The 17,615-nt window shown below is 47.2% G+C and overlaps 3 protein-coding genes across 14 annotated transcripts in view; 2 read left to right on the top strand and 1 right to left on the bottom strand.

Moving 5' to 3' along the window:
• firrm (fignl1 interacting regulator of recombination and mitosis) overlaps positions 1 to 1,165 on the top strand; it is a 14,277-nt gene extending 13,112 nt beyond the window's left edge. For all 5 annotated transcript variants that reach the window (XM_035524484.2, XM_027022451.3, XM_081717360.1 and 2 more), the window contains one exon: positions 614 to 1,165. In XM_035524484.2, coding sequence (XP_035380377.1) covers positions 614 to 811 — 198 coding nt within the window. In that variant the 3' untranslated portion in view covers positions 812 to 1,165. The remainder of the gene's footprint in view (positions 1 to 613) is intronic.
• scyl3 (SCY1-like, kinase-like 3) lies at positions 1,054 to 12,628 on the bottom strand. 4 transcript variants are annotated; one of them, XM_081717365.1, is made up of 14 exons: positions 12,246 to 12,628; positions 7,858 to 8,059; positions 6,667 to 6,852; positions 6,456 to 6,569; positions 6,235 to 6,291; positions 6,049 to 6,151; positions 5,664 to 5,775; positions 5,408 to 5,485; positions 4,796 to 4,935; positions 4,453 to 4,640; positions 4,047 to 4,218; positions 3,745 to 3,918; positions 2,942 to 3,603; positions 1,054 to 1,890 (listed from the first exon to the last, which is right to left on the bottom strand). In XM_081717365.1, exons 2-14 carry the CDS (start codon positions 8,020 to 8,022, stop codon positions 1,837 to 1,839), a joined length of 2,205 nt encoding a protein of 734 aa, XP_081573491.1. In that variant the 5' UTR covers positions 8,023 to 8,059; positions 12,246 to 12,628; the 3' UTR covers positions 1,054 to 1,836. The 4 variants fall into 4 exon arrangements, with proteins under 4 accessions (XP_081573491.1, XP_081573490.1, XP_026878259.3 ...); XM_081717364.1 differs by lacking the exon at positions 12,246 to 12,628 and adding an exon at positions 11,697 to 11,837; XM_027022458.3 differs by lacking the exon at positions 12,246 to 12,628 and adding an exon at positions 8,437 to 8,758.
• prg4b (proteoglycan 4b) lies at positions 8,067 to 17,615 on the top strand. Of its 5 annotated transcripts, XM_035524485.2 has the most exons (14): positions 8,067 to 8,418; positions 11,275 to 11,493; positions 11,739 to 11,855; positions 12,023 to 12,145; positions 12,488 to 12,553; positions 12,868 to 12,894; positions 13,133 to 13,417; positions 13,573 to 14,724; positions 14,987 to 15,073; positions 15,735 to 15,871; positions 15,986 to 16,139; positions 16,404 to 16,499; positions 16,867 to 16,989; positions 17,474 to 17,615. In XM_035524485.2, exons 2-14 carry the CDS (start codon positions 11,427 to 11,429, stop codon positions 17,602 to 17,604), a joined length of 2,565 nt encoding a protein of 854 aa, XP_035380378.1. In that variant the 5' UTR covers positions 8,067 to 8,418; positions 11,275 to 11,426; the 3' UTR covers positions 17,605 to 17,615. The 5 variants fall into 5 exon arrangements, with proteins under 5 accessions (XP_035380378.1, XP_035380379.1, XP_081573487.1 ...); XM_035524486.2 differs by lacking the exon at positions 8,067 to 8,418 and having other exon boundaries at positions 9,658 to 11,493; positions 13,229 to 13,417; XM_081717361.1 differs by lacking the exon at positions 8,067 to 8,418 and having other exon boundaries at positions 9,658 to 11,493.

The raw sequence follows: 17,615 nt of genomic DNA, 5'->3' as shown, positions 1-17,615 counted from the left end.
TGTATCCATGATAATCAAACCAAGTTGAATCACTAATTGGGATTTGTGATCAGTATTCAAGCGAAGCATCATGCTGATGACCAGTCATGGTTTGGGAAGGTCCTGTCCTAGTAACCCTCCAGTCTAACTCTCAGAAAACAGTAGTCGGTCTACCAGCTCAGTCTCTGCAGAGCAAGACATCAACTCCTCCAGGAAGTGACTGAAACCTAGGACAACACCTAAGCACCTCCAGTAAGAGTGGGGATCCATGACGATAGCAAGGGGGGGGGAAAAGGCTCCGAGATACGCGTAGCTGAATCAGTTCTGTACGAAGCAGAGGGCCAGAACTGCACAGATCTCCAGCAGCTAAGTCAGCCCGTCCCGTAGGGGGTTTGGAGGTGGAATATCTCTTCCTAATAGTATCAACACTTGTGGTTTCCCCTGTTATACATTAGTAGGTGTTGCTTTCACATTTAGTGTCATTCAGTGTTTGCTCCTGTTTCAATTCCTGGTTTAGTGCACATTGGTTGCGTTCCTGCTGCTGCAGGGTTTTACAGACACCCCATTTTAGAATGATAGTTTCTTCTGGCCACCTCGGTGTCCTTGCGTGACCCCACTTCCTTTCCTCCATCAGCCTCTCCCAAAGCGAGCGCGCCAGGAACCCAGCCGTGAGGAGGACTATGAGCGCCACCTGCAGGCGGCAGAAAGTGCACTACGAGCAACAGTGACACCCAGCCCTGGTTCCCCTCCCCCTCCGTGGGTGACGGCCAGACTACAGACCCTGCAGACACTCATCACCCACATTATCAGTGGCACGGCCCACGACTCCTGAGGGTCACCAAGACCACATCACCGGATAGTCATGTTTCTGTAATGATACAGGACTACTGTCCTGTCCTAGACAAAGTATCAGGACAGAATCCACTTTCTCTTTTGTAAATTAGACTTTTAGTTTTTATATTAAAATTTGTTAGAGGATTAATGTATGAAATGCATTCTTTGCTTAAAATTGAATTGTAATTGTAAGATGCATAGGTCGTAGGGGTAGTTGTTAATGACTTGGACACACAAAAGTACCATAAACCACTTTATTCCATCAGCAGCTGTCAATACAAATAATCATTTTCTTTCACGCTCACGCACACACAGCCCCACCCCAAAATCAAATAAATGTGTATAAACAATATATTATAGATCTATTTTTAATATTCGTATTGCCTTACTCTGAAGGCTTGTAAAACATGGAGGAGGTGCACGGCCCAAAAAATATTTATGGAAACTTCACAACTCCTGTGAAATTCCCCTTCATGTTCCGAGCTATGTTTGGCAAACAATCTTCCTACATGGTTTACATGGCGCAGGGCAGCCAACAGATGCTTTCAGTCTGGGTAGTAGTGCCAGAAACTCTGCCAAAATGAGATATCCTTAATGCCTCTCCCTTAGAATGCCAAACACCTGCTTCTTAAATGACACATTCCAGATTTCTATGGCTATTGTGATAGGTGTTGACAGTGTGAATTACTAGAGCACAAATGAAACTCGTCCGTTGTTCGTTACTTTGAGCACATGACTTCACATTATGGATGTAAATCTCAACAATCTATTAAAAAAAAAAAAAAACTGCCACAGGTAAGCTGGTCCAAACGAACCGTGATGCAGATTAAAGTGGACGAGCATTGAGTCATAACTAATGTTGGCGTAGAAGGTCCCAGTCCAGCAGCACTGAACAGCTGCATCTGTGCTGACAGCAGCGATTGGCTAGTGTGAATTGGGTTCGTCTGCTTCGTGTTCACACCACCTCGGTAAACGGATTTGTCTTGCATGGCCTTTCATGAAGTTATGCGTAGGGGTCAGAGTTCACCAGTCACTCTCCTCCCAGTTGATGTCGTCACCCCAACCCTCTACTCCGGTCTGTGAGGAACAAGAAACGAGACAGTCTGTCTACAGCTTTAAAGAGTTTTAGTAAAAACGACTGGGCCTTCGTCACTGACACATCATCATCAGTGACTCACTTCTATTCATGTTTTTTAATTCCTTAATTCTGACCACTAAATTGCAGTGTGACGCACGTGTTTACCCACACGTCTACATTTAATGTCATTTATCTGACGCTTTTATCCAAAAACAATTCTGACTGAACACAATTTGAGTCATTGAGGGTTAAGGGTCTTGCTCTGGGACCCAACAGTGGAAACCTGGCAGTGGTAGGACTTGAACTGGCAACCTTCTGATTACTAGTCAAGTACCTTAACCACTGAGCCACTTAGCTTTTAAAGGAGAATAGTTTAACAAGGGCAATAGTTTAACAAAATATTTTCTGAGTGCAAGCTTCATGGGTCAGACTGAATCTGAAGACATGCCATGATAAACGCTCTCAGGACAGTGGCAGTGTCCTGTTTTTACGTTTGTTTAAAAAACATTGCTGCATTATGAAAATTTACTTTTAATTGCATTTGCCATCTGTCTTTTTTAATCTGGACAAATCTGCTGACCTTTACACTGCACAACTTTTAAAGTCTTAAAATCTTCAAAAATATTGCCTCTCTCCCACTAACCGATTGGTTTTATAATTTTCTTTGCAGCTGACAAAAATTAAGATCTCACACTAAACGACTGATCAAACACTACCAGACTTGTAACAGTTTCTGAACTGAACTGAAAATGTGTGTCGCGTTACCTAGGAGACACAGACGTAAACGTGAAAGTACGATAGCTTTCTGTTTGTGCCACCATTTTCAGGGAGTCAAAAAAACCGGTAAAAACCTGCTCGCATGAGGTCAACTGTTCTGCGTAGCCTGTGTAGCTAAAAGCAGTCATTACTCACCTCAGCCTGCGTGTCTGAGGTAGTTAACTGTGTTTACACAATCTCTCGATTTACACAGAATATTGATTCAAACAGATCTAACTGCATAACCAACAGGTGCTGGGATAAGTTTTACCGTTTACAGCTAGACCTCCTCACCTCAGTCAGGTCCACTGCAGCAAACCTGGCCGTCAGTCCCAGTGTGTCCAGAGCGGGGTGTGTGTGGTGAGCCTCGGGGCTGACCTCCACATTGCTCAGCAACCCGTTTGAGGGAAAGAGCGCGTTGCCTGACGAGAGTTTTATGTCTGGGACCATATCAGCGAAGAAGTCCAGCTCTGGGTCACTGTGGGGTCGTGCTTTCACTTTGATGGTGAACTCTTCCCCCAGGCCTGTGGTTGCTGCTCTCCTGTGAGGGTCTTTGGGTTTGGGCTCCGTGGTCAAACTCAGTTTGGCGACTTTGGGGTCTTCTACAGTCTGGATCCAGCCTGAAGTCCATGGGGCGTTCTTCTGCTCTGGAGCTGGCTTCCCACCACAACTCAGCTTGAGTGCTTTAGACAGCCGTTCTTGTCCAGAACCAGATGTGGCTGCAGAATCCACTCGAGCATCTCTAGAGACTGGGCAAAGCGAACGGTCCAAGGTAACCTCCGAATCCTCAAAATCGTCCCAGGGTTCGTCCACGCCGTCGGCTATGGTGATCAGCGGTGTAGGACCGCCATCCTTGGGCTGCGTGCGGATCAGGAAAGGTGTCTCATCCACGTCACCCCAGTCTGGCCACGCCTCGTCAGGTCTCACCGCAGCACTGCCGTTCCTGTCCGGCTCCCCTGGAGGGACAGACTCATCCTTACTCCGCGCTGACACAGAGCACGCTGACAAAACACTACATTACACCAGACTCAGACGAATACACATCAGCTGAGATTACAGGGACAGGTGAAGCGACCCTGACCTCCCCTCTGTGTTACCTGTCTCCGCTATAGGGGTGCGTAGGACAGCAGTGTGTCCTCCGATTGGCTGGAGGCAGGGCAGGTCATCCAGAACCAGCTCTCTGCCCTCTCTGGATGGCTTCGAAAACAGGAAAACCTTGGAGGGCTGCGAGACGTGAGGAACCGACGTGCCGATGGCGTGGACCGGCGAAGCTGCACAGGAAATGCCAGAAGCGGTTTTTGATGTAGCACCTTACCGGCACTGCCCTCTGTTCCAACACCAACAAGTCACGCTCACACTCGACACGCTGGTAAAACTAGTTCAGAGGGGAAGCACTTGCTTTCTGGGGTGCCTTCCGCCGACTTGGTGAAGTTTGGCGTGGTCCGTTTGAAGACTTTGGCCCTCTCGCCACCCACTACCACTTGTGCCCCCAGCAACGGAACCAGCACAGCCAGGCTCTGCAGCGTTATGGCCACCAGAGTGTCGCTCGTGTCCCGCATTCCCAGCAACACCTGCAGGACAAGTTTAGATCATGAGAAATATTCCATATTACATGGGGGCCTCGTCATAATTACAGGCCCTTAAGCAGTAGCAAAGATCTACGAGACAAAACTCAATCCTCAAAAAGTGCCTTCTGTTAAGCACATGGGTGATGTGAGAGAGTTCCTGGACTGTCATCACTGAAATACATTTATTTTTGTGTTTGTCTCTGCACAGTATGACTGGGGCCATGGTTCCTCCATTACCTGAGGTAGGATGTGGTTCTTGAGTTCGTCGTGTGTGAAGAACTCTGCGTAGATGTTCATATGGGAGAGGAGGACCATCCTGACATGTTCCTCGTTCACTCTGAAGAGCTTGAGAAGCTGTGGGACCACGTACCTCCGATACATCGGCAAGGACAGCAGAAACTCATCCCCAACCCCCACACTCGAATCTGAACCACCGAATACAGAAACACCTCACACATCAGAACCCCATGCGTCTTAACGCAGAGCTCTGAAGGTCACAAGCGTCAGGACAAAACCTGCATTTGTAGGGATCGATTCTGGGTTCATAAGGATCGAGCACACACCACAAACGCTTGCTTACCCTTCCTAGGACGTAGCAGGTGAGGCAGGAAGCTTCTCACAGCCGTGGCTTCCGCCAGTACCAAGGAGTTCAGCAGCTTAGGGGCCAACCGGGCCCCGATGAGTTCTTCTGGGAGACTGTGAACCCGGTCCAGAAGAAACCTGGGGGAACCACAAAGGCACACAAAGCAAAGAAACCTTTATTTATAGAATAATAAATAATAATAATATAATAAAACCTTTATTTATATAGCAATCCTATAGACTGAGTCACATGGTGCTTCACAATACAATAAAATATAAAAGATTCCACAAAACAGTCCCAGACCAAAGCATTTGGCACAATCTAAAAACACACTGACTCATTACTGGAAATCACAACATGTACAAACCATCAAAAACCAGCAACCACTAAAAGCAAGAGAAGCAAAACATGTATGAAGTTATTTCTTTAAAATGTGCACAGACACTGATGGTCTGTAGCCACGGGAAGATCATTCCAAAGTGGAGGTGCACAATTCTGCTACAGTCCTGTTTTGATTTTAATGTTGTCAGACCTCATATTCAGATATGGGGACAGTGTGTGAAAACTACACGCAGGGTGCTCTCTCGCTCGCTTTCTCTCAGGTCTTACTTAAAGAACTCGTTCTTTTCCTCCTCGGATTTCAGAGTCAAACTCTTCAGGAAGTTCATGATGTCCAGAAAGTCATTCCTGTTGAGAAGATGAACATGAAAGTCTTGAACGGTTTGGCAAGTAAGAGGTGACCAGACGAACGTGGTTTTGACTAAAACTTATTCACTCATTACACACTTGTTTGGACAGGACAGTCAGAATATTCCTGTTGTTCACGTATTGCCATGGTAACAGGGGAAAGCTGTTGGAGTTGCACCTGAAAAACTCGTGAGTGAGTAGACAGGAGAGCGGCAGGCGAGCCATGGGGTCAGAGGTCAGCAGGCTGGCCTGCAGCGTGTCTCTCAGACTCTCGGCCAATTCCTCAGACACTGAGTCAGAGAGAGAGAACGAAAACGCGTCATCAGCCAAACATGCACACACAGACAAAACGAACCAGACCCACCCTACCAGAGCGACATAGTGACAGAAGCAGAGACTGAGGATCACAGAATGGAAAGTGTGGGGCAGTTCAGGTCTTGTTTCTCTCCAAGAACAATGTTTTTATTAACATTTTATTAATTTTATTAACATCTGCTTGAAGAGCCATGTATGAACATGTACGTGACAAATAAACCAAACGTGAAACTTGAAGAGTGACTAACCATATTCATTCAGGAGAGGGAGGAGACACTCAAACAGCACGCCGAAAGAGAAGGCGTCTCGCGCGTGGGCATGCATGTCCGGAAGCGTATCGAATCCGTCCAGCTACAAACAAACTGGTTTTGGTTAGTCGCCAGAAGACCAACGGCTGACGTGCTAATGGAAGGTGGAGTGACATCGTACTTCACCTTCTCCTCTGGAGGCACCGCTCTGTCTTCTCTTACGGCCTGGATGCTAGCGAGGAACTGGAGGACACAACGCAGGAGGCATGACACCACAACATTCTTCAATACTGAAATCTTTGGAATTTGTTGAGCTCAGCTACAATGAGGGAGAGCAGCGTCACATGCGCACGCTGCAGGTCAAAGTGCACAGTGGTGCCGTTAGCTCGTTAGCTCATGTCCCTCACCTCTGGTGTCGCCTCGTTAAACTTGCAAACCGTCTCCATCCCTCCAAGCTTCCAGTGCCCGTCTTCACTCACAAACACAGAGGACACGCAAACGTTGTTGTGGCTCGACTTGCCCTTAAGACACACAGGCAGACTGAGATATAACATTACACCTAACAAACCTCTGGCCCTCTCTCATCCTCAAAGCGCTCCGGGACACGGCTGACCTCACCCTGTCGTGGAGGAAGACGAGGGCCTGCAGTAGGTCATAGATGCCCGAGCAGATCTCCTGTGGCGTGAGGCTGTTCAGAAGTGGCTCAAGAGGCCGGACCCTCTCCGTCACCAGGTGGATCCCTCGGTCCTGCATGGCGCATGAGTGGAATTGCAGCAGATTCGGATGTCTGAGAGTCTTCAGGTGCTAAAGACAAATGGTTATGTTACAACTACTACCAGAAAACATACTACTGAAAAAGAAACCCAACATTTTATGCAGCAGTTTTCATACATAAATACAGATCAGCGCACAAAATATTAAAATCGAGTACAAATCATTCATTTTGTTAAAAGAAAATTTAATTGTATACACACGATAAATATCCTTTGTCAAACCAGGTTCACACAGAGCCCTGCCCACTTCACACCAGCAACCGCATCATCATGCACTCTTCTCAGGGGTCATGAGTTCAGCCACCTTCCACCGTGTGTTTTTCACTGATTTAAGCCCATGACACCTCCAGAAGACTCAGCAGTGAGGTCTGGTGTCCCACCCCCTCTAAGCTCACGTTTAAACTAACCACATACACCTCTTTAGACGTAAACCCACGCTGGCCTGCCTGGTGGCCAACGCTGTGCCCAGCCCCACTGACACAGTTCCACACAGTCTTTTACACACTACGCCAACAGCAAACAGCGCCAATCTCCACATATTTACCCACTGCACTGCCCCCACACAGCCGATCACTTCCTAACCTGTAAAGTCCGGACTGGCTTCCTTGGTGACTAAGACCTACCCTTCCCTACTGGAAACAGTAATCCCTACTCAGCTGCACCAGTTCCAGCAGTCTCAATGGTGATCAAAGAGATTTAAATGAAAAAGATATTCAGTAATACAATAAAATATTAAGGATCGGCAAAACATGAAAAGTAACATTTAAAAAAAAAAGGTCAGAGTAATACAAGAAACTTCACAAAACATGAATAAAATTGAAAACAGAATTTTTTTAAAAAAGTTATTGAATCTTCAGGTTGGTTCCACAAAGCACGGTCACGTGGTTTAGCTCTGATTCTAGGGAATGCATAAAATGACTCCTGACTGAACAAGCACTGTTTGGGTAAGAGGGCAGAAGCTGGTGGAGTCTGGGTCAGGACACCTTCAGCAGATTGTTTTATCTCAGAGTCAAAACACACACGGGGCACGCTGCACCTTGGCCGCTTTGCTGACTGTGTCTTCGTTGCCTTGCCGGTAGACGAACACCGAGGCGGGCTTCCCGTCCTGCAGCACGGCGGAGTACATGCAGAGGCCCGACGGCAGCACGAGCTGCGGCTCCTCCGGCACGCACCCCCGCGCGGCGCTGCTCTCCGCGCCCATGCTCGCTCGCGGCGGCGGGTGGTCCTCTTAGCTCGGTCTGCGAGAACAGCGACAAAACCTGGTCACATCTGGGACTAAAGAAGGTTAAGAAACGAAGAAACGACCGGACGGGAAGGAGAGCTGGCGGGAGTATTGCTGGTTTTGCTCGTCAGCCTCGCAACACAGCGGACTAGCGAGTGTCTACTGTGCGGCGGATTGTTCCTCCAGCGCCACAAACTTGACGCTGATTTTCTCATTTTAGCCTAGCCTAGCCTAGCCTGTTTTAGCCTAGCCTAGCCTAGCCAATTAGCCTTGATCCCACAGACTGGCATTCAGGTTTACGCCGGGACTGCTAACAAGCGAGATAAAGGCGCTTGACTGGCCAACAACTACTGGGTTTCTACTGTTAAAACACGAGTACGTTTGTCCACTTACTGTCCAGACACGTCCAGAACGACGCGCATCTGCTTAGGTAGCGGGCTAAGATAACGCCCTCAGCGGGCTACGGCTGTCAGCTCCCCTGCCGTGTCGAGTCCGTCCCGGGCTCCGCGGGGCCTGGCTGCGAGCTGCCTGAGGAAATCAGTTTCTCATTCCGATAGATCTCATAACGCTTTAGCTAGGTAATACTTTAATGCCCCTGCTGGGTCTGCGTTCGGCTAATTCAGGGGGACTTTAGACGAATAGTCGAGACCATCAGTTATAATCACTGATGGTGTATCAAAAATGTTCTTCGAAACGCAGTTCACTTCCTGTTTCCCAATAACAAACACCGGCTCTTCCTGTCATGGTGGGACAAAACTATCGGCAAGTAACTGTCAGCCGCCCAGATACGTGAATTAAACTCCTATACGCGTCAAACATGCACTTGTCTTTTGAAGATACACCGCTAGCTAACTTAGTTGTGTGGACGAGGCTGGTAAACCTCAGTGATGGGACTAACTAATGATTACGCCTGGAATGGGTTAGCAGCTGGACTATGATCCGGGATGAGGATGTGAGGGACACATCCGGGATGGGTTTTGAATTTTGTGTGTCATGCAGTGTTTTATATGAAGTGCTTCCAAAAGGACCTGTAGGCCTTCATTCACTCCAAAAGTTAAACTTCGAATATATCCTCAGTACTGAAGTGTAAAATCTGGGTGGTCTTTGGCAAGTTGTTGTTTGTATGCACATCTTTAGCTGTCTCTGGGGGCTTTGTCACAGGTATGAGGATTCTACAGTGTGCACGTGCACTGATCTTGGGTGCACTGACACCCACTCCTACGCAGAGCAGCAACCATGCTGATTTCCACACTTTCAAGCTACCTGCCTGACTGTGGACTGATGAAGGCTCTTGCTGGGAAATCCTTTTGTAACCAGATTCAGCCTTATTCACTTTATCATTTCTACTAAGGTACTCTAGATTCTGAGATACTCTAAAAATTCTCAAGTCAGGATGTTACTGACTTTAGTTCAGCCTCTAACACGGTTGTTCCATCTAAATTTGTGCTAAAGTGAACACTCCCACTATGGTGAACTTTTACTGCTACACAATAGAAAGTACACTGTCTGGATATATCACCGTATAGTTCAGCAACACGAGCACCCCGATCTCATCTCTAAGGAGAACTGTCAGAACTGCACCCACAATCATCAACACTGATCTGCAACATAGCGACACCACATTGTGGGCGAGGGTGTTGTCTGTCACCATGGATACCTCACATCCAGCCAAGCTCTCCTCTCCAATCTGTCAGACAGTACAGAACCATGTCAACTCATGCCACCTGCCTTAAAAATCCTCCCCCTGCCCCCCAAGCTCTCTCAAGAGTACATGTTGAATAATGGCTGTCTCTCACTACCTCAAACTGTTACTGACTCTCTTCCTCACTACATAGTGATCCATCATGTTATAGATCATTCAATACTGTAATCTTTTGTAACCTTAGTTGTCTCCTGTTTCTACAAGAATAGTCTTATGCTATTTCAAGAGATAAAATCAGATTGACACTGGCGAAACCAAGAGAAGGTTTGCTGATGGTTTTGTGGAACACATTTCAACCGTTACAGTTAAAGATTTGTCATTTCCCATGGCAAGGCATTTTAATGCATTGCAATAGAATTCACCAAACTTCACACTACAGTAGTGCACAGCATACGTGGTAGTGAGTCACGTGACCACACACTACAGTAGTGCTGCCAGAAGTGGTGTGTTACTATTAAATGCAACTTACAAGTGATTGTAATATGAATGCATCTAATAACGTGATTGTTCACTGCATGTACCTTGTTCAAGTGAACTTCTGTTTTCGTTGCCGACTGTCACTGACTACAGTGTTCATGGATGTATAAAGATCTTGGTAGTTGACTTATTATCTATAAGTTATATTAGCTATAGTAACTATAAGTTCTACTTCTGCTAAATGACTAAATTCATTAGCCATTACCTGCTCTCACAGCGTCTCACCTGGCAGGGGTTAGAGCAAAAAATCCAGGAAGTTATGGAAAACGTTTATTCATTTTTTGTCCTTACTTTTGTTAATTGCATTTTAATTGTACTTTTGATGACACAGGAAATACATGTTCAGTGGCAGTAAAGATGACCAGTTTGTCTCCGACTTCTGCACTTGGTTGGATGGCTTCCACTAAAGGGTGGTGAGGAACTTAGTCTAATTGAGAGTAGTTTGATGTTAATTTCTTAATTTGATTACATCAGATAGTGAAAACCTAGGAGCGCAGCCAAAGGATCGTCTAATTTCCATTAAACAAACATTAGTAACCTAATCCTTATATTCTTCCAGTTAGATTATAAACAAGACAATTGCTCTCGATTAACGGCCTATACTATTTCACCGGAATATAAAGGTGCGGATGTAATTGTTTTAAAATTACATTTCATTCAAATGTATTTTAGCCCACGGCAATAAAAATAAGGTGCAACTGTGAAGTATGGCCCAGCATAGGCCAGAGTTTATATAAAATCCCCGTTTAGTCGTGTCGGTTGAAGTCAATCAATCACCATTTATGTTGTTTCTCTGATCGGTCATTTCGAAGGCTACACTACCGTCACTGTAACAGAGGCCATGTCACGTGCAAACCCCTGGGGCTTCTGTCTGCTGAATCGTCCCAGACTGCATAACATGTAGGAAAAACTGTTCAGTGCAGTCTGTCTGAAGCGTCAGAGTCCTGGCCGCCAGTCGCCAGACGATTACTAATTCAGCACCGCTGGACTAATGTCTAATGGTCCTGGGAGGGCCAGCCCAGGACACTGACGCCTACGCTTTCGCCCTCCAGAATATACCGGGTTCCCGCTATAAAAACACCAGCAGCCTGACATCTGACAGAGGACCGTTCTCCAGGTGAGGTGATACACCCGTGTTGGAGCTCTGCTGTTGCGCAGGTGTAACAGTAGCTGCAGTTTTGGATCTGCGCAGGGCGCTGCTGAGATGACAACGCCTTCGTATTTACTCCTGGCGTTCGCGGGTTTCTTTTCCACATGTTGTTCTGCCCAGAGTGAGTAATTAACACCGCATCTGTTTACTTTGTACTATTATGAAAATGTCATAATTAAATCTTTCAGACATGCAGAGTTATGCTGGCAACTTTGGCAAAAGTTACTGTCTAAAATCTTTATTTATAATTTGATTAAAAACAAACTACATAGCAAACACAAATCCCACTCCAAACCACGAAAAAAGGTTTATATTGCTGCATACCTTTCTGAGCAGCGCATCTTGTTACCGTGTGTGCGTTCGCAGCCAGCTGCAGAGGTCGGTGTGCACAGGCGTACTACCGAGGCAGCGCGTGCCAGTGTGACAGCGAGTGCCTCGCGCACAATGAGTGCTGCCCCAACTACGAGTCCCTTTGCACCACAAGTAAGATATCGTTTCTGCGAAAAATGCAAAAACAAAAAAAAATGTCGCAAATTTAAAAAAGCATGTAGCTCATTTTTGCTACTTAAAAAACAAGAATTAAACATGAACGGAGCACTAAATGTTTCTAAGGACCTCGCGGCAACGGATGTTGTGTGTTCGTGGAACAGGGGGGTCGTGTAGAGGGCGATGTGGCGAACGCTTTAAGAGAGGCAGGACATGCCACTGTGATGGAGCGTGCGCGGAGTACCACCAGTGCTGTTCTGATTACGAGTCCGCGTGCACCCTCGAGGGTAAGCAACTCGCGTCTTCACTGATGGACACTTCGTACCATAGCGCGTGCTTCTAAATCGCAGTTATTGCAGTGTTAATTTCCATAAGCATGGCATTTACCTTAACGTGCTCGGTACGCCAGCACATAGCAGCCACTTCACAGCCCGTAGCTCCAGGTGTCTAGTCTGCTCTGTGCCATGTTACCCGGGGGGTAGGAGAACACGGACAGACACCCCGTAGCTGCTAACCTGAGCCACACACAGGAATACTGCTGCATTCATGCATGCCTGGACGTGGAGCAAACGTGTGTGTAAGAGGGAACACTGTCCTTACTTACACTGTTTCTCATGTGAACAACCCAGAGTCCAGCATGGACGGCGAAGGCGTCGAGGCCGAGAGCGATGCTCAGGAAGACTCGGCAGCTGAAGGTGACGTCTTCTGTCTCCTCTTTAAAAAGAGTAGCATTTTACGCGCCATGACCCATTATGGAGAAGGGAAATCTATCCAAGACGACACCACCACCACCACAACAATGACGCAACAAAACAACAACACAACTCTGCCGAGTTAAAAGTCTAGATGCTTGTAGGAGCCCCTCAGGCCCTGTATCTCAATTAATATAAAATAATCTTTGAAACGTAGATTACACTTTAATGTTCTTGTTACAAGTGGTTCTGTTGTTAGATTTTTACTTTCTTGACACTGAACCTTATTTATTTTTTCTTTTATGTTCATCTTGCAGCTGGATTACAAGACTTAAACGAGGCAGGTGAGTGTACATGACAGCACCTTCCACAGACAGACTAGTTTGCCTTTCCATACTCTTAACTCAGTTAAAGCACACTATAACTATAACCGTTTTAACACCAGTGTCCCAATATTGGCAGTCACTGTTATCCACATTATTACAGCTGCTTTTTTTTAAACATTTTCTAGCTTGTTTATTCTGTATGTTACATTTGTTTACACTACATGACACTACATGCTACATTATTTCTTAAATCCAGTGGTGGGTGGTTCCACCCAGGCACCCCCTCCTCCGGTAGTTGCTAGTGGAAGTGGTGCTCTGTCCTCTGAAGATGTAAAGCAGGAATCTTCTCTAGTCCAGCCAACAAAACTCCCAGACCTGCCCGAAGTTCTCAGTGAGCTGAACGAAGGTATGAAGACAGCTTCAGAAGTGTCCGAAGCTGGAGGAGACAGTCCTTCTGTCCCAGACGAGTCGGGCAGTCCAGTGCCAACCACACCTGACCCCCCGTTCCTTTCTCCAGCCAGAACGATTTCTAAGACAGCAGGTGATGACCTCCATCATGACTCAGACGTTCTGCTGGTATTTTGGTGCAGTGATGAGGCAACACTCGACACAAACTGCGGTCTTGATGAAAACATTTTTCCTGTGTATATTTCTTTTCTTTTTTTCTTATTAACACTAATGTCTTTTTCCCTTTAGGTATGACTCCTCCTTCTGTAGACGAGGAGGACCATGGAAGTCTCGTCACTGAACCAGAGTGGCTTTCCCTCATCTCCTCACCTTTTCCTTCTGAGCTGGTCCCTACTGGGCCCACCACAATTCCACAGGAGCCCGACCCGAACTCGCCAGCGTCTGAGCGGCCCGACCCGAACACTCCAGCGTCTGAGCGGCCCGACCCGAACACTCCAGCGTCTGAGCTGCCCGACCCGAACACTCCAGCGTCTGAGCGGCCCGACCCGAACTCGCCAGCGTCCGAGCGGCCCGACTCAAACACTCCAGCGTCCGAGCTGCCCGACCCGAATACTCCAGCGTCCGAGCGGCCCGACTCGAACACTCCAGCGTCTGAGCGGCCCGACCCGAACACTCCAGCGTCCGAGCTGCCCAAACCGAACACTCCAGCGTCTGAGCTGCCCAAACCCAACACACAACCAAGCCCACAGAGAACCTCAGAATCCAGAGTGACTCCTGCAACCACTGCTCACACAAACGCTACTGAAATCACTGCCTCTAGTTCAACTACTGAGCCTGAGCCTTCCAACCCAGAGCAGCCCAAAGACACTTTGTCCCCAGAAGGAGCTCCAGGAGCCCAGACAGAACACACAGAGCCCATTGAGATGATAGAGTCTATCACAGTGGCGATCCAGAACAAAGACCCAACAGATAAGTCTAACAGTACAGAAACGACCAGTAATGCACAAGATGAAAACATAAAGGATCTCCCCTCTCCAAATGAGGACAAGCCTGAAGCTAATGGCCCTACCTCAGGTTCTGAGATCAGACCTTTTAACCCAGACCAGCCTGGAGAAGCACCACATCCAGAGGATGACACCCAACCGCATAGAGTACAGCATCCATCAGGGCCCAGTGAAAACACAGCCACTGCAGGGATGGAGGCCGAGTACGTGGACCCAACAGACAAACCTAGCACTGCCGAAACAACCACTAATGTACAAGATGAAAATATGAGACAGGTCTCCTCGATAAAGGAGACGTCTACCACCCTGACCTCTCTCGAGAGCACCCCTGCGAAGGTGAGCCCTCCTCCAACTAAAGCAACAAAGAAGCCAACCAATCCGACGTCAGGTGTTACAGAAGCTCTTGACGAAGATAGTCCTTGGGACTATCAAGCAGGTAAGATATTCAGATACTCACATCTGTTTAAAAGATACTCTTTCCACTGCAACGTCAGTGGCAATTTTGCCCAGATGTACATCACTATCAGGAAAATTAATAAAATGAATGTCAGAAATGTCAAGTAGTTCTGAGTGGCACATCATTTTTAAAAAAGGGCTTGCACGTTCTGAATGCCAGTCCATACTTTGCTGCAGTACTGGTAGTTCTTACCAAATGCATCAAGCCGATGAAATAAAGACGTTACCCCTCTTCTCCACAGATGCAGCCAACGACACTGATCTCTGTAGTGGGCGACCAATCAACGGCTTGACCACACTAAGAAACGGCACCATTGTGGTCTTCCGAGGTGAGGACCAGCAGCCCCTCTGACCAGTAGCTTCTCCAGCAGTGGCTTGCAGCGTTGAACACAAGCCCACAACACAGCATCACTCTGTAGTTCCTTATTCAACTCGTCAAAGTCTTATGTTGTGTGTTAGAAAAGAAACCTCACCAGCCCGTGCCAGACCCACACACCCTGCTCTAGAGAACGTCTCCTACCTTAGTAGTTATAGGATCAGCCTTTACTACTGCACAGGATGAAAACATAAGAGCTCTCCTGTGCGAAGGCGACGTCTACAACCCTCCTCTCTTCTAAGCACCCCTGCTTCTGTGAAGGAGAGCCCTTCTCCAACAAGCCAACCAACTGTATGAAATGAGCTGTCAGCAGATTTTTTACAGAACTGTAAGAGGATCAAACACGGAGCAGGCCGTCTGATCACAGCTTACCCACATACGTATTTAAGAGGGCAGTGGTGTCTCAGTGGTGAAGATACTGGACTAATAATCAGGTTTCCAGTTCAGGTTGCCACGGTTGGGCCCCTGAGTAAGACTCTTAACCCTCAATTAATTATGGTTGTATTCAGTGATAATTGTAAGTTGCTGTGGACAAAAGTGTCAGCTAAATGCTGTAAAAGAAATGCTTGGCTGTTCTGTGTATTTCAGGTGTGTCCCTCACCCCTCTGTTCTAGGTCACTACTTTTGGACTCTGGACTCGAGGAGGAACCCCGGACCTGCTCACGGGATCACGGACGTCTGGGGAATTCCCTCTCCTATCGACACCGTCTACACTCGCTGCAACTGCCAGGGAAAGACCTACTTCTTTAAGGTGCGTCACCGCCAGCCCTCACGGGTGCTACGGGACACAGTGTGCGACTAATGCTATGCGACGCACACACGCATTTTCTGAGGGATTTTAGTGAGCACCGCTTCTGTCCAACAGGGGAACAGCTACTGGAGGTTTGAGAATGGACTAATGGATCCTGGCTTCCCCAAACCAATCAGCGAGGGCTTTGGAGTGGGGGGTCACCTCACTGCTGCGCTGTCCATGCCTCGCTACAGAAGCAGGAGGGAGTCTGTGCTGTTCTTCAAAAGAGGTATGAGCAGCGTGGTGATATGGCTACCTCCTCCCTCATGGACATAAAGGAACACGTCTCCCACGACTCTGAATATTAATGATTAATGCAGGTTGTTCAGGCACATCTGTGTCTTTTGGTAGGTTTCACTGGGTGAGTTATTTTAGCATCTTTAAAGATGTATGTCCTTCTTACTGGAGTTGCTGATTTGGTTAGGATACAGATACGCTTCATATGCAGAAAATTACATGGTGTAATTCTGAATTAGATGTTGGGTGTCTGCAGGTGGATTGGCTCAAAGATACACCTACCTGATCACACCTCAGTGTGGCAGCAAGTTAGCAAAGTACACAACACACACAAGAGTCCGGAGAGAAAAAGGTGAGATTCTCAGGGCTCCGTGAGATTCTTGGTGAGATTCTCAGTATCTGTTCTCAAAACGGGTGTAAACGCACCGAAAAAAAGCCTACTGCATCGTTGGTGTTTTCTTTAGGGAAAACATTAAAACTTAACTAAGGAATGATTGGGCAGCGTTTTAAGTCTGTATTTACATAGGTTTGTGTGTGAACACGTGAAAAGGGAACCGAGATAATTCACAACCACACACCAGTCTGTGATGCAACTCCTGTTATCCAGGAATAAATGCGTCACCAAGTTCATGTCTCATACTGTGGTGCAAGGTGGACCCAGACAAATTGTGGACCTCCTTAACTTGGCAAGACAAACCTCTGACCATCGTCTGTTTTAGACTCTAAACTGGGGCAGGAGATCAACATTCAGAGTTGGAAGGGTTTTCCCCCTCTCGTCACTGCAGCCGTGTCAGTTCCCGCCACAGGTGGGGAAGGATACAGATACTACATCTTCTCTCGAAGTAAGTTCACCACCAGCTCGGGGCCGTTTTCTCCAGTTTTCTTTGGATGCCGCCATGACTACCATTAGTGGTCCCTGAAGATGCTGGCGTGTAGTCTTGGCCGGTTGATGAATTGAAATCATGTCTAGTTTGGGTCTCCACCGGGGCTGGGTGGGGCAGTCCTGTAGACTAGACACTCCAAAGACTTGTTCAGACCCATGACACAAGGTCATGCCGTCGGTAACAACAGGCAGACCTGACCTCAGCCTTCATCAAAAGATCAAAATCACGTGTCCTTTATCCGTCTGGCACTACAGAGTAAGTAAGGGCTTTGCCATGTGTACTTAAGGCATGACCTCATGTAGAAAAGCACAGCTTGTAAAATTATCTTAAAATGGCAATTATACAATTAAATGTATACACCATTCAGAACAAGTGGTGACACTGGCAGTACAAGTATGGATTAATAACAGTATTATTACTAGTAACAGGTTTTCTTTTCCAGCCAAATACTACAATGTCAAGATGCAGGGTGATGCTCCGGTGATCCTGACCCCCAAGGAGGGACCAGGGAGACAAAGGTCAGCCAGGAGCTGGTTCAGATGTCCAAAGAGTCCATCCACGTACCACTCCTGAGGACCACGTCC

This window comes from Electrophorus electricus, chromosome 7 (assembly GCF_041902795.1).
Source record: "Electrophorus electricus isolate QZ-2024a chromosome 7, ASM4190279v1, whole genome shotgun sequence".
Classification (NCBI taxonomy): Eukaryota; Metazoa; Chordata; class Actinopteri; order Gymnotiformes; family Gymnotidae; genus Electrophorus; species Electrophorus electricus.
This window is presented reverse-complemented; position numbering and strand designations above follow the sequence as displayed.

Coding starts and splice junctions, on each gene's coding strand:
- prg4b (XM_035524485.2), top strand. CDS start 11,427: ATGACAACGCCTTCGTATTTACTCCTGGCGTTCGCGGGTTTCTTTTCC. Junction 11,856..12,022: donor CGAGTCCCTTTGCACCACAA/GTAAGATATCGT, acceptor TTCGTGGAACAG/GGGGGTCGTGTAGAGGGCGA. Junction 12,895..13,132: donor ACAAGACTTAAACGAGGCAG/GTGAGTGTACAT, acceptor TCTTAAATCCAG/TGGTGGGTGGTTCCACCCAG.
- scyl3 (XM_081717365.1), bottom strand. CDS start 8,022: ATGGGCGCGGAGAGCAGCGCCGCGCGGGGGTGCGTGCCGGAGGAGCCG. Junction 4,641..4,795: donor CCTGCTACGTCCTAGGAAGG/GTAAGCAAGCGT, acceptor TCGGTGGTTCAG/ATTCGAGTGTGGGGGTTGGG. Junction 4,219..4,452: donor AGAACCACATCCTACCTCAG/GTAATGGAGGAA, acceptor CTTGTCCTGCAG/GTGTTGCTGGGAATGCGGGA.